The sequence below is a fragment of the Caloenas nicobarica genome, chromosome 1 (assembly GCF_036013445.1).
Source record: "Caloenas nicobarica isolate bCalNic1 chromosome 1, bCalNic1.hap1, whole genome shotgun sequence".
In the NCBI taxonomy this organism is placed as follows: domain Eukaryota; kingdom Metazoa; phylum Chordata; class Aves; order Columbiformes; family Columbidae; genus Caloenas; species Caloenas nicobarica.
This window is the reverse complement of record NC_088245.1, coordinates 143933777-143949045: the sequence shown is the minus strand read 5'-3', so window position 1 is coordinate 143949045 and position 15269 is coordinate 143933777. Positions and strand designations below refer to the sequence as shown.

At 37.4% G+C, this 15269-nt stretch overlaps 1 protein-coding gene across 28 annotated transcripts in view; it reads left to right on the top strand.

The window, feature by feature from the left end:
- ABI3BP (ABI family member 3 binding protein) overlaps positions 1-15269 on the top strand; it is a 161141-nt gene that overhangs the window by 133863 nt on the left and 12009 nt on the right. For all 28 annotated transcript variants that reach the window (XM_065633819.1, XM_065633791.1, XM_065633956.1 and 25 more), the window contains 2 exons: positions 969-1181; positions 5893-6004. In XM_065633819.1, coding sequence (XP_065489891.1) covers positions 969-1181; positions 5893-6004 — 325 coding nt within the window. The remainder of the gene's footprint in view (positions 1-968; positions 1182-5892; positions 6005-15269) is intronic.

Genomic DNA, 15269 nt, shown 5'->3' with positions numbered 1-15269 from the left:
GACATCTACGCATTGTATATGCTTCATCTCTCATTCCAGGCTGTGAACATTCAGAAAGTCTAGTAATATGATAAAATATACTAGACTAGATGATAAAGTAGTCAAGTTATTGTTGTTGCATTAATCTAGAGAGTTTAGCAAGATGAGATGACAGGAAGAAATGGTTTTGTACCATAGGATTTTTCAGATTTCTTCCTTGGTCTGGTAAGGGATACTACATTTCTGAAGACACTGTCATTCTGGCAAGAGCTTATTGTTTATATCCAGTAGAAGTTTTAATTTTAGAACTGCTTGTCTTCAGTAGTCTTCCAAATTTTGATACAGAGTACAAGACATTTGCCTCAGAAGGCTTGTTTCAAGTCTTGGTCCTATACAACCCAAAATGGTTAAGATTTTAACAGTCACATCAGAAACTGCAAGTTTAATCATAGAATCACTCTAGTCTAAACTTGTTACTCTTTCTGGTGAAACAAAGTGGTGATGGGCATTAAATCTTTATATTAGCATAACACTCAAAAGCTGAAAATGGAGTTGTAGTGTCATTTTACTATAGAAGGACTAAAATTGTCATATTCAGGGAAAAGAGTTGGACTCGATGATCCTTGTGGGTCCTTTCCACTCAGGACATTCTATGATAATTTAATGGTGCTATTTTATGACAGAAGTTAATTCCGTCAAACAGTGCATATCACCCACTAATACCTTCAGAGTAATATTTCGTCAGTGATGCCAATGGGAAATGGGGTAAAGGCAGTGCAGATTCCACGTCTAACAGCAACAAAAACCCCAACAATGATCTTACTATTGAAGATATGATTTCTATTTTAAAATGTTTATGTTTGAATTTGATTACTTGTGCAGATTTTTACTTGGTACCCTGAGGTGGAAGATGTGCACTAAGTGAAATGGCATTGACGTTTTGTGAAAACATTCTGTATTGAATAACAGCTCTTTCCTATTGCTCCTAGCCCCTCATGTCAAGTACATGAAAAAAGATGATGATGTCCCTTGCTCTATTACAAGCTCTCTTGAACATTTTCCTCAAGAAGAAGCTGGCAGCAAGGAAGAACCTACTCGTCCTCCACAAAATCCTCCCACCAATCTCACAGTGGTGACTGTTGAGGGTTGTCCAACTTTCGTCATATTGGATTGGGAAAAACCAGACAACGACACTGTTACTGGTTGGTTTGATTTCTTTCCTCCATTATATCAGAATACATTATTTCCAGCTTATTTTTACTTTCACAGTGTTTTTATGCCGTTTATAAAATACTTTAATCTCAAGGGAGTCTTACACCTCGGTGCTTTTATTTTGTGCTTCTGTCAACTCCAGTGTGGATAAGAAAAGGCTACTAGATGAGAACAAGATTTTCACAACTCTATCATTGGTGTCAGTGATGAAACAAAAGAAGTCTGACTCTGTATCTTCTCTTAATTTTTGTCTTCTCTGTGTACGTACGGGACCTGTTAAGATCTAGTCAAGAAGTTCCAGCAATGTGACAGTAGTCTTTATTGTATAGATGCATACATATAATGCAGACATCCTCCTTGACTTGAGGATGTTGTTGATCAGTGCGCCAGACACAATTCAACCTTACATCCATCTAGGAAGTCAGTAGAACTCTGCCACCATAACACTTGTTGTACTCGCCAGAGAGTCACCAAGTTCTCTATGTTAGAAGAATCTGTTTGCTTTCTTCTTTTCCAAAGAAACGTTTTTGTATTGGGAATAAATCCTTGTGAGTCACGCAGGAATCAGTACATAGACAGGTAAGCATGCAAGACGACCACTCAATTTTTCTGTCGTCTTCTGTATATCAACACAAGCTTACCAAAATTGAACATTTAAATTAATTAACAACTGAAAATTACGGTTCTTTTGTATTGTCAGGAAAAAGGCTTTTGTTTTTACCATGGACATAAACTTTTGAATTGCAAAATCACTGGCTCATCACAGACATGACAAAACAGATTTGGCTGTGTTGCATTACAAGTGAGTAGAACAGATAATACTAGTGAGGACTAAGACTTGATCATTAGCCATTCATTCTAGCATGTAAGTGGGATGTTTTCAGATGTTATTGTATGTCATGAGAGATTTCAGTGCAGGAGTATAATCAGGCGGCTGTCACAAATGAGGCTACTCCCTTCCCCAAATTAGTGCTTCCTTGATTTTCTAGAAAGAATTACTAGGTTTAGCCTCTGTTCTTTCTTGTTCTCCCTGCCATTTTGAAAAATAATAAATGCGAAACCAAAGGGACACTCAACCCAAATATTAGCCTGCAGTTTTTTCTTCTCGGGGAAAGGAAAAGAATTAGCCCTTCTGACAGATTTAATGGGGAATAAAAAGAGACTGCAGGCTAATAAATAGTACCAACAAGAGAGAAGAATGATTACCTGGTTTGCCTTCCACAATGTGCTTTGTCCTGGAAGAAAAGGAAGTGTCAGCTTTTTGCTAACCTTAGAATGAGGCTGAAGATAGTCTCTCTGTGAACACTCCCTACTACAGGCAGTTCTGCAATGCTTCCTTTTTATTCAGAGAAAAGACTTTTTGTTGCTGCTGTCATTTGGATGCCTCCTCCACAGAACACTCCTTAGCTTGATTAAATCAGATAATGTCATTTAGCCTGCATGTTTTCTTGGAAGTAGACCTGATGTTTTTCTTGAATATGTTAATGAACCCACTGCAGCACAACCATTTGTATTGCAAAAAATAGGAAGACATTTCCACTATAGCTGGTAAAACTGTCAGTACACTTCATCTAATGCTGAGAGTAAGGCCTAATTGCCTTCTGATACTACTACCTTTCTTTTTCAGTGTGTGTTGTGGAATATAGAGCAAGAAATATTCACTGTTGCTTCTGAGACTTTAGGTGGAAACCCTTACTCTGTTCAGTTGTAATAAGCATTTGCAAAAGTTTTTCCATGAAGTTTCTTCTTTTCTATAAGACTATTCTGTGGAAAGTAGGACACCTGGCAAACCCTTCCCCAATCCAGAAAAGATAAAAACCTTTTGCAGAATTTGTGACTAATACGTATTTGGCTTCACTGAGAGAAACTTTAGTTTTTAATCTAGCTATCTTCCTATCTAGATGTAACAGTTTTCCCTTAAATACCACCTTCATTCTTTTTAACTTCAATGTGTAATACATGTTTGAATTCTGTAGCTTACAAATACTCTCATTGAGCTTGTCTCCTTCATCTGAACTTCAAAAAAATATTCAGTTAATGACTCATCCAAGGACACTTTCTGAATTCAAGGGAAGGCATTGAATTCCATTTTCAGAAAACAGTGATTACTTCATATTGGCATCAGTGTGACATTACTTGTTCAGACTGACTTAAATCAAGTTCTCTGTCATCTCTTTTTATTTTTGTAGTTTGTACATGTTTTTTCAATCATCTGATTGAAGGCACAGTTTCAGATAGAACTGTGGAAAACAGAAAATGTAATTTTTTGAGCCATTTTTTGAAAATGTTACTTTGCTTCACTTTTAGCTATGCACGAAGGGTTTCATTGTATTGGGTATTCCTAAAAACAAAGTTGTGCTTCAGTAATGGAAAGGTCTGACAAATAATAACCAAAACAGTGATCAAGCTTACCTCCTTGTTTTCGTGAAGGCTGCAAATGTCAGGAACCAAGACCATTTTGCCGGTGCTGCGCTACTCCTGTTATGTTGCCTCAGAAACCTAGGGCAGTTTGTTGTCTTGTGCGCTGAGTAACAAAAAGGTACTGGATGCACTCAGTAGCTCTTTGTGTGTATGCGTGCACATGTGTGCGTGCCCATTTGCATGTGCTGTGTTTTCCAACTTCAATGAATTAAAAACTTGAAGTTACATATTGACTTGGGGCTGCAGAAGGCAAAAAGATTGAATGCCTGGCAAGTTGCTTACTCATTCTCTATCTAGATGTATGTAAGGCAGTGGATACGCACCCTCTCTCCCATGATTCCTAATAAACATATTTTCTCTAATGAGGCTTAATTAGGGCAGATAAGAGCTTTCCTGGGTGGTTTTTTGCTTATATTCTCTGTGGTTCTTTCAGCTCTTGGTGGCTATATAGAAAAAGGTCTTCATTTCCAAAAGAGAAATGTGTGGAGAGAAAGCACAGATATGTTTTAGACAAATACCTAGTAACACTCAATGCTGATGTGGGTCCCACTTGAAAAAAATGAGCTAAAGTAAAAGGCCTCTATTTACTTTGGGGTTTTTTTTCCCCCTCTCATCTAAGGCACCTACTCCTGCAGGTCCACGAGTTTGTTTTTAAAAACCATTGGTTGGTCTTTTGCTGTTCATAGGTTGCTGTTGTGGGGAGAACTTCTGAACAGGGAAATTTTTAAATCTTCAGTATCAGCAGTAATTCCTTTCTTCATGCTCACTTTCTGACATATTTTTAAACCTGTTTTAAAGTTTCCAGTTGCTCTGTATATGCTCTAAATAACTGAGTCTATTACAAGGTAAACACAAAAAGATGCTGTGTAGAGGTCCCTTTGTAAACTATTGTAATAAACAATCTGAAATTTGCATGAGCATACCTCTATATAATTGCTCAAATTGGATTACTGTGATTTAGAAGCTTGGAATTTTAGAACATATTTTTTTATGGCTGGTCTGCATTTCCATTTAATTGCATTGTCTTACATAAGTTACCCCAGCGGTTTTGATATCTGCTTTTTGCATACAAGATTGCAAAGGAAACACTATTGAGTTCAAAATTGGATCAGTTTGTGTGTATATGCTCATTTACATATGCATCTCCTGCATTTACTAAGAGTGATGATCTGAGAGTCCAGCAACTATTAAGAGTTTTTTCCTTTTTAACACTAGATGCCATTGCAGATGTTTTGTCTTTCTGTGTTAACAAATGTGTCTCCTTGTATTGAGAACTAAAAAATTTAGGAAAAAAAATTACCTACGGCTTCCAAGCATTTAGTTAAGATCTCAAAAATTAATAATATCATTAGAAAAAAAAGCAGAAAAGCAGTTTTCTAGAGGTTTTGTAGCTGTTGATATGTGGTCTCTGGCCTCACTGCTTTATTCATTGTGTTGTAGATCTAAATGGTCATTGCAAATGTTCTTTGAAAACATTCACCTTTGCTAGCTTACAATTGGCAAAGCTGCATTTGCTAATATAGACAGGTTTTAGGAAGGAGCTGGGGAGGTTGTGAATTTCTTTGTGAAGAGAGGAAAATTAGCAACATACTCAGTGTCTTAATTAGAAGAGGTTCTTATGAATCGGAACAGAGGTTGCCTGCTAGAGAGACACTGTGTCTTGGACAGGGCTATGACTGAAGGGATATCTTCTTCCCAAATATCTGTTGTTAATTCCTTGTTCAGAGCATGGCTTCTGCTTGATGATATATCCTAGTGAGATGAAAAGAAAGTAGTGAGACTATAAATCTTATAAATACAGAAATGAATTTACGCAAAATTATTTCATTCGAAACTGGAAGATTCCTGAAGTGCACAGTCCAAGTTAGTCGGGCAGTTTCCTTTGGAAATCTTAACAATATAGGTCTTATTTTAATTTAATCAAGGTTTAAGCATTTTGAAACTGTACCTTCATCTTTGATGCTTTTTCATTCAAACTGCAGAATGCACTTGTTTGTGTTTGGAATATTGTCACTAGTGTACCTTTGGGCAGAGGTGAGTTGCTGAGTATCCTCTATCCCATAATTGAATTATGAGGAAGGATGAGGGGCTAGGCAGTCAGCAATCTGGAATTGGATCTCTCTTTCCTAACAATTTTAGCATAATATTGTCCCAACTGGGTCACATAAGATGTCCTTACAGACTGTAGGAGTGGAAATCGGATAAGAAAACAGAGAGTAATGAAGAAGCTCAAGCAAGACCTGTTATTTAAGCAAATTTCTTTTTACTATAATTTTCCAGAGTATGAGGTTGTGTCAACTGAAAATGGAGCAAGTGATGGTGAAAAGGAGAAATCGATCACCACGACAAATCAAACCCATTCTACTGTGGAAAATCTAAAACCTGACACCAGGTAACTAAATAAAATAGTTTTCTAAGTTAATCTAGCTAATTTAGACTGTTAGCTCTTTGCCACTTCAAATGAAAAAACGTATATATAATACAAGACCAAAGTGGTGTTATTCCTGTTCTGATAGGAAAAAGGTATGCTTTGGTTTTGCTTTCTTTTAAGTTAACATGTAAGACACATCTGAAGAATCTTTAGGACATTTCCAAGAGTTTATCCCATATATGTAGTTTTGTTTCAGTGTCTTGAAACAGCCAGGAAGTTAAAAATGTTCAGTGAATTCCAGTTGATGGCATACACTTCATGCAACTAGTCCAAATAAGCATTATTATCCTAAAAAAACAAAAAAAAAAAACCCACAAAAAACACCAAACAAACAAAAAAAACCCCACAACCACGACCTGATGAAAAATTGTTCTTCTTTTTTGTGGCAATATTCAGAGCAGGGAAGAAAACCACTTGTCCTGTGTTTGTGTTGCCTATTGATTGCATGAGAAAGTTAATTAATGACACATTGGATTTTTTCCTGTAAGACCATCCATTTGGCTTTGGTGACCAGATTTTTCTGTTTCTGATAAACTGCCCTTTTCTATTATTATCCTTAAATTGGTAACACAGAACACAATTCTCCATAGAACTCATCTTGAATCTTTATTTTTAGAAAATATGGGGTTTAATCTGGGGTGTTGTTTCTTAGCTCATGCACTTGTGACCAGCAGGTCCTAGCAGGAGGAATGAGGAACTATTGCAGAAAGTGGAGAGGAAGGGAAGACAATTAGAAAGGAAAGGGTAGGGGAAATTGTGATACCCAAAAAGAGCTTCTTCGAGAGATTCTAAAACTCATAAGATGGGCTAGAAGTGCTGCCTATTGCATCAAGAACATCTCTGCTATTTCTTAAAGGCATGTGGCTTGTGAACTGCAGCTATTTTGTTCTGTCTTGGTAAGAGGCAATTAGGGTATTTTAGAAATACAACTGGAGACAAAGCATCAGTTTCCTCAGTCTCTTCCTCAGTCAGTTGAGAAGGCTTAGAAGAGACAGCAAAACAATGTTTTTCTGGATAGTGACTGAAGAAAGGCAGTTTGTGCTGCTAAACTTGTCAGGCTGTGCTGTTTGTGTTTTCATTTCAGTTCTGCTTTGAAATAAAAAATTTGCATTTTTGGATGGAGCTGAGTGCTATTAATGAGATTCTCTTCCATTACACACTCAAACTCTTCATGTCACATATGGTAACAGAAATGGGATGGATTTGGTTAAGTGTAAAAGAGACATGGAAGCAAAGTCAAGTCCTTGTTGCTGACAGCAATGTCCAGATGGCCAAAAAAGAAAAGCATTTTGAGACCATTCTTTGTTCAGAAAAGAAGCAAGGTGGAGGCAGGCAGGCCCAGCTGGAACCATTGGAAAGGTCATAAGGAAGGCAGGGGCTATGCAGAAGCAGATAAGACGGTTTTGAACTTTAATTTGTAACTCTGTTAATCCCATGAGAGGACTTCTGGTTTTGGTAGGCAAGAGCAGACTAAAGACCACGGAGAAAAGCTGTCTTTTGAAGTGTGGGTTTTGCTACAAGAAGCTAGTTATCAGATCAGTACTGACTGGTGGAGGCTGACTTAAGACATAAAGGCATAACTTCTCCCTTATGGGGTGATGACTGTTATTCCCAACCCCCGACCACAAAAGCAAAAGACAGTGAAAGTCTTTCTGGACTCAGGAGGCCTGAAATTGAAAACCTTTGGTATAAATTGCAATGATGCGTGACCCTCAAGTCCTACAGGACTTAAAGCATGTAAAGTCCATCTCAGAGTGCTTCAAAATCTGTGTTTCTTAATCTTGAGGGCACCTTGAGAACTTTTGCAGAAGCACAAGAAATTTTACTGTTACCATTTGAATTCAGGCTTGTTGGCACAATAAATTCAGGGAAAATAAGAAAGTGATTAAGACAGCTGGCACCATGTAGGCAATATCAGTTTTGCAAGGAATGGCATATGTCAATGATAAGTCTCCTGTCTGTCAGGAGCTGATTACTCACTAGAGGAAGAAAATGGACCTGCAGACAAAACTGACTGAAAATAGGAGGAATAGAGACAACGAGACACAGCTCAATAAATTAATTAACAGAGTCTCTGAAATGCCTGCAAATTCATCAAGTAATACATCAAGACTGGGAAGCAGAGTTTTCCATAACTAGCCTTAAAGGAAAGAGCTGTAGAAGAGGTGGAGCTCGAAAAGAAACTTGGAAGAGAAAAAAATCCCTGTCGCAAAGGATCAACATTTATAAAACTACCAGCAAGGATATGGAAAGAGAGATGCTCAGTAGCAGAAGGTGGATTAACTGGGGAAGAACCTCTTGGCCTTGAAATGGTTTGGAGAAGCTGACAAGCTGAATTTGAGTCTATTTTTTCCAGCTTTCCTGAAGCCATCAGTGAGGCTGTGTGAATCTCATATGCTGCTCTGAAGGTTCAGTGCATCCAGAGCTGAATACAGTTCAGGATGAATCTAAACCAGACAGACCTAAACAGAGACTTTCCAAAGGAATAAAAATGCTTGTCAATGTGGTATGTCAGTCTCCATGGGTAAATTTAAGCCAAAAAGATCCTATAGTAGCAAGACAGTTGAAGCATGTAATTCTCCAGATGAATGCTTCTCAGGAGTGGTGCATGACAAAGATGGTCTGCAGTCACGTTGCCCAGGGTCTACCATCCTGCTGAGGTAAATCAGGTAGGATGAGTCAGTGCCTCTCCCAGAAGTGAAAGAGTTAATCACCCACATTCCCCAGGAAGGAAGCAAGATAAACAGCTCTTAGGTGTGAAGGGGGAAGAACAAGCAGCAGGGAAAAACTGAGTGCATCCCAGCCTGCCAGGTCGTGTTGTTTGTTTGCTTTTCACTTTTACATTCTACTTTCAAGCAGGTCATATTGATAGACCTTTAGGAAGCTCTGCGGTAAGCCAAAAACCCATCTTCCTTTGAGTTGGCCTTTCGACAAGGCAGCTTTTAAAGATTAGGAGCTAATGGCCAGACTTTGAATATTTAAGAAATCTGGATGGTGTTAGGGAGGCAGCAATAAGAGGTTCTTACAGTCTCTCATGAAAAATTGCATGTGTCACTGAGGCTGTCAGTAAGTACAAACATAGAAGTTAAATGGGATACAAATTTCTCTGAATCAGAGGATTATCATGCAGTATTTGATGTGTCCATTTAGCTGTCTGAAAAGTGACTAGATCCAGAAAAAAATGTGTCGACTGAGAAAGAAAATGAGTTCTGACTTTCAGTTGTCAGGTATTTGGTTTTAACAGATTCGTACCATACTAATATGTAAATGAAAATGGAGTTTCGTAGGCATGCAACAACTTCTAAGGGTTACTTTTAAACAAATAAAGTTGTATATATTATGGTAGTTTGTCATATCTCTTGTTTGTCTAGTAATATATGTGCCAGCTTTTTGTGTCCTTGGTGACTTGATTGTGCAAGACATTGAGACTCTGAGATGAGAGTAAAATAGTGATTGGAAAATTTGTCCAACTGTGAGGACATACACCCTTTAAATAAATGTGAAGCATAGTCAGCTGCTTTCCAACGCAACTGTTTGATTAAAAATAAATAAGTAAATAAATAAAATCTAAAGGCTCCAGTACAATGTGATTTTGTTGGAGTGCTAAGATCCTTATGTTTTTTTGCCCAAGAAAAAATACATTGTATCTATGGTCTCTCACAGTAAGGCATGCATGACAGTTGACAACATAACATTCATTTAAAGGATTTTTCCTTATAGGATGAGTATGTTGGCCTCTTTTTCACCTGCAGAACTGCCAGATATAGAGCTTGCAGTATTTCACTATCACATGTCAGAAAACTTCTGATAGTTTAAGTAACCTGGAAAGTTCAAATCTTGATAACCATAATACGGTTCGTCAGAGTTCTTGGAACTGCTACTGTTCCTAGCACTAAGCTGCTGTCTGGGTCCAATCTAGAGTTCTGTTTCATTTTGTCAGATATTTTGTTGTCTATTGTAACTTTTACCTAAAACCTCCTAAAGCATGTACTATGGTTGTGCTATGTGAGCTAGATAACTATATAGATCCTTCTTATACAGGTAGTTAATTGGATATAACTGGTGCCTGAAGAGAAAAACTTTCTCTTGATTTATGAATGTCTTCTGCTTAAGCATCTCTATTATAGATGTTTTTCTGTCTAATAATAATCTATACACAGCTGTTGATTACAACTTTGTGCTGCAGTTAGCTTTTGTTACCCTTTACATTATTTCCCAGAATTTTAGAGTAGATCTTGGTCATATTTCACTCAGCCCTCTTCTCGGTATCACACTTAAACATACACTGCATTTTCTACAGTTTTTGCCATCTTTATCCTTCAATTAGTCCTTCACTTGCTAAATTAGTGAACTAGCCAAATTCCATTCATCTTTCTTTCTTCTAGTTAGAACTAAGTACTGAGCTGCTCGGTTTTTACTCTGTTGTTCAAGCAGTCAGTGTGTATAATTACTGTGCTTGTTGACCAACCCTGAGCAACCTAATGTAGCTTTTAAGTTGGTCCAGTTGTGAAAAGGGCCTCAGACCAAGTGACCTTCTTAGGATCCCTTCCAACCCAAATTATTGTATGGTTGTGTCTCGGGGGTGGTTTGTGAACCTGTAAATCTCATCTTCATCCGTTTTCTTTAGTGCAGGCCATGGTGGTTTTGTACGTTAATGTGAATGTCATTCATTTCTTAGCAAAGAAAAATGAGAGAAAGGGATGTGCTAGTATGAACTAATCTGTCATTTTAATTTTTCATCCTCCATGTGGAAATTCTGCAATTTTTATACTGAGAAAACTGGCACGGATTTTTTTTTCTTTTAAACATATCACTTATTGCACTTGGAAAACAGTCAAAGCCAAACAACAAGACTGATTGTTCTGGTCAAAGCAATTACAGTCTCACTTTCAAACAGTTGTTGAAGGAGCAAGACCTGTAATATTCTAACTTGTCATACAGGTCCCTTGGTTTTGAGTTTCCTTGCAAGGCGGCTCACACTAGAACTCCTGCTTTCATTGACATACCCAGGACTCTATGCTCTTTACCTGTTCTTAGTTTTACATTAAAAACTATCCTTAAAAAGAAAGTATTGCAGTAACTTCTCCTTTGATAATAGTGAAGCAAGATCTCCCATGTGTGCGTCAAGGTAAGGTCATTACATGCAATTTTCAGTATTTCCCTCCTTGAAGTGCTTGTTTGTAATAAACCTTGAGAGGCCTGAGATAGAAATGGGCTTACTGTGGCTTTTGTTTTCTTCATTCTGTCTCCCATGTAGTAATGATGGTGCTCATCTGCATCTTCTCCTTTGTTAAAATGGGTTTCACTGACCTGCAGTTTTTTTCATGGACCTCTCCTAGTCTAGAATATTAAATGCAGATGTTGTTATTTTTTGGCTTCGAATTCTATTTTCCCATTTCCAAAGGAATTTTAGGGTTTGGGGTTTTTTTACTAGTTTTGGAGTTTTCTAACTCCTTAAAATTGATTTATTTATTTAAGTCTTCCAGTCGTCTGATATAGTATCATTTTGATGACTTTTTCTGCTATTTCTGCTGGTTTCTCTGCCAAAATATGCAGTTCTCATTTCTGTATCCCTGCCCTATCTTGAATTTTTTTTTTTTAATTTGGTATATATTTCCTCTTTCATTTTGGTGTTTTGTTTAAGGTCAATTGAGTTCATAGAACATACCACTAGTGTCCAGGAAACTTTGCAGCACTAATCTCTATACAAGCCTTTAAAAAAAGACTCTGAATATCATTGAAAACAGTTCTCATGCATGTTTGTGTTGGCAGTAATTGGAAGGTAACAAAGAAAAACATTAAGACTGCAGCCAGATGTGCAAAATAGCTCTGGGGAAATTCAGGTAGCCATTAACGTAGAGGAGGTATTCCACCAGCCTGCTGGTGTAGATTTTTAATAGAAAGAATGTATTAATAAGAAACAAAATGGCTGTGATGCCTGCGTTCCACAACTCTTTAAAACTTCCCTTTAGGTATTGAGCCTTTCCCTGGTTAAATAGTTTGGTGATTTCAAATATACTTTTGCTTTAGGCAAAATATATTTCCAGCCATGAGGTCTCTTGAGGAACATAAATATCAGGGAATGTTTAAATAAATAAATAAATAAACCCAAGCCCCCACCACGTCACCCAAAAAAACGAACAACAACAATCAACCAACCAAAACTGTAAAGTAAACCTGAAATGTGTAGGACATGCGCATGTACCAAACTGTTTTTATGAAGTGCGTAGATGGTTTCCTTCAAAACTATTTTCATATGTCTTGCAAGAGGTATGAAACAAACAAACAAAAAAGATAATTTTACTCTAATTTACTTAAAAACTATACCAAGTAAGTCTTCAGCCCTCTGCTTTTTATACACTTACACACAAAAATTAATACCTACCTGCTCATGCTGTTATTACCATTAGCTCGTATCATTTTGTATTGCAGTTAGCAGCCAAAATGTGCTAACCAAATACAAGGGGAAAAAAATCTACCAATGCATAGAACTTAGCTTTCGTTAACAGCAAGGGTCAAGAGATGAGAACTACAGTGGAAGTTACAATGCAGAAGAATGCAGAAAGTGGCAGAAAAATACTGGAGATTTTTGTACAATTTATTACAAAAGTAACAGATTTTTATACCAAATTGCTGTTGATATAAGGGTTCATGGGTGAGCATTTCCTGTTTCTCTCAGCCCTTCCAACTTGATTAGGAGAAAGACTCATCAGATAAGGACAGCACATTTTTTCTTTCTTTTTTTCATTCCCTTCTCTTAAACCTGGTTTTGTTTGCCATTTCTGATCACACTGCTGTCCTAGCACACTCTGCAGAGACAGAGAAGCTCTATATATCCAGACAGTCCTGCCTGATTGTCATTTAACCACCAGCAATTGACCTGAAGTCTCAGGACTGTACTCAGCTACTCCAGTCATCCCATTATGGTGAAAATCTCTCTTCACTCATTTTCAGTTCTGCGATCTTCAGTCTCCTCCTTCTGCATGATTTGAAAAATGCAGGAGCATCTGCATCTGCCAAAGTTCCATGTGGAATAGAGATTTCCTATGGTGGAAAAATGTGCTCTGCACAGTCATTACTCTCAGTCAAGTCCACTGATTCTGCACAAGGACTTTTATTGTCTTATGCGGTTTGGGAGGATTTGGGAGGTCTAGTCTCCGAAGCTTGTAGGATAGCGACCTTATAGATATTAGAGGTGTGATGCATGTTGGATTGCTGCGTATACTGGGTGGCAGAGTTTTTGGTATCATAGACACACAGATATAAAGATGGTTCGTAAACTCCAATTTCTCATGAATAAATCTAACTAAGAGGTAGACATGGGATAATCATTATATAGCTTTCCTATTTCCCTTTATTAACTTTGCAGTGCATATTTTTGTGAATCTCTCAGCATTTTTTCCCCACCCCTGTGGTTGGTATAGAAGTGCGTAAGATTGCAGCAGGTACCCTTTTTCACCATTTTATTTTTATTTTTCAGATCTTTCACCTGATACACAAAAGAGAGACTTTAAATGATTTTCTGTGAAGAGAGGCTTGAAAATTACATTTAGATCTGTAAACTCCATCAAATAGTGAGCTCAGTCTAACTTTTCCTTTCTCTCCCTTTCAGTTTTCAGTCAAATAATTACTTCTCTTCACCTCCAAAAGTGGCTGATGGTTGTTCTTGTACTGTTGCAGCCACCACTATTGTTTCAGGACTGAGTTTGGCAGAGGAAAGGAGCCTGCGATGTTTGGGCACTTGTGAAAACACCTACCACAACACAGTAGAATTGTGTATATTTTAGTTTAAAGAATTTGGTTTTTAACATTATTAATAGGAGGCTCCCCTAACTGAGGTAAACTTTGGGCATTTCTTTATTACTTTCCTTTTCTCCAGTTTTTTTATATGTTTACATGAGCTGAAATCTCTATGTGTCAATTTTAGTTCTTTATTTCAGTCTTGCCATAATTTTCCCAACTGTGGTTTGATCTTTTGCAGAGATCCTAGTGGTCCCTAGACCACAATTTGAAAACCACTGCTTGGAAAATATTTAATCTTCAATTCTTGTTTTGATCTTTTTATGGAGTTAGAGAACCAATGGGTCCAAGTTCATGGGCTTGAGTTTTTTTGGGAGCAGGACTGTTTCCTGTGAATAATGACTCAAAGTAGGGCATATTGGCTCTTGAGGACAATATGTTTGTACAAAAATCAGCAAAATAGTTAAATTTGTTTCAAAGTCCTTCACAATCTTGTCCAGCTTGTGATTTTCTGCCTGACAGACGCATGTAAATCCAGCTTGCAAAATCTGTGAAACCTGACATCTTCAGGTGAGAGCCAGATGTGCTGACTGTAGAACTTTATCTTTAGCTCACACTTGTCTGCATCGTTACTTTCCAAGTCCCTGTGGCTGCCCAGTCCAGTTCCAGAAGAGCATGTAACCTGCTCAGTTTTCGTCCTTTCCTTGTAGCCTATCCTATGAAATCAAAAAGGTCAAGGTCAAGAATCCTAGGCAGTGCTCTTCATATTTCCCTTTTGATTTCCTACAAAGGGACATAAACATATTATTATAATCCATAAAGTCAAACAATAAACTCCCAGTAAAGCAACAGAACACGCCATGTTGAGCTATCAATGACCAAAATTACAACAATAAGTCTAGGTAAGGTGATCCTGCTGTGAAGCAAGAAGGAAAATTTCTTTGGAGTCTTTTGTCTCTCGGAGTGCATTAATTCATACACTGTGCAAAATGTATCTTCTAGCTATTACTCCAAAATGCCAAACAAACTGGCAAATCTTCATTTATGCTTCAGTGATTCTTCAGAAGGAATCTCCAACTGCTCTGCTACAGTTCTCTGGATAACAACCTTTCCTACCAGATGAGAATACTTCTTGACTAAAAAAGTTACTGTACTACATGCTCAGTGTGACTCTTAACTGCTCATATCCAATTTTTTTAAAGTATGCATTTGTTTAAACAATTTGAAGTTGATCAAGAGGAAGATTTTGTGTCTGCAACATTTTTACTTTATTATTTATATAATGTCTACTTCCTACAGTAGGATAATGGGAGTTGCTCAAAATGGTCTTGCAGCGTGTTTGAATAAATGTTAAGATTACTCCAAATAGACTTTTTAAAGCTCAAAGTAAGCCCACATTTCATTTAGAAATGTCCGCCAATTATCCAAAATGCATCCGCTCAGCATAACAATCTTTATAAGTGTTTCCCTTAAAAAGAAAAGAAAA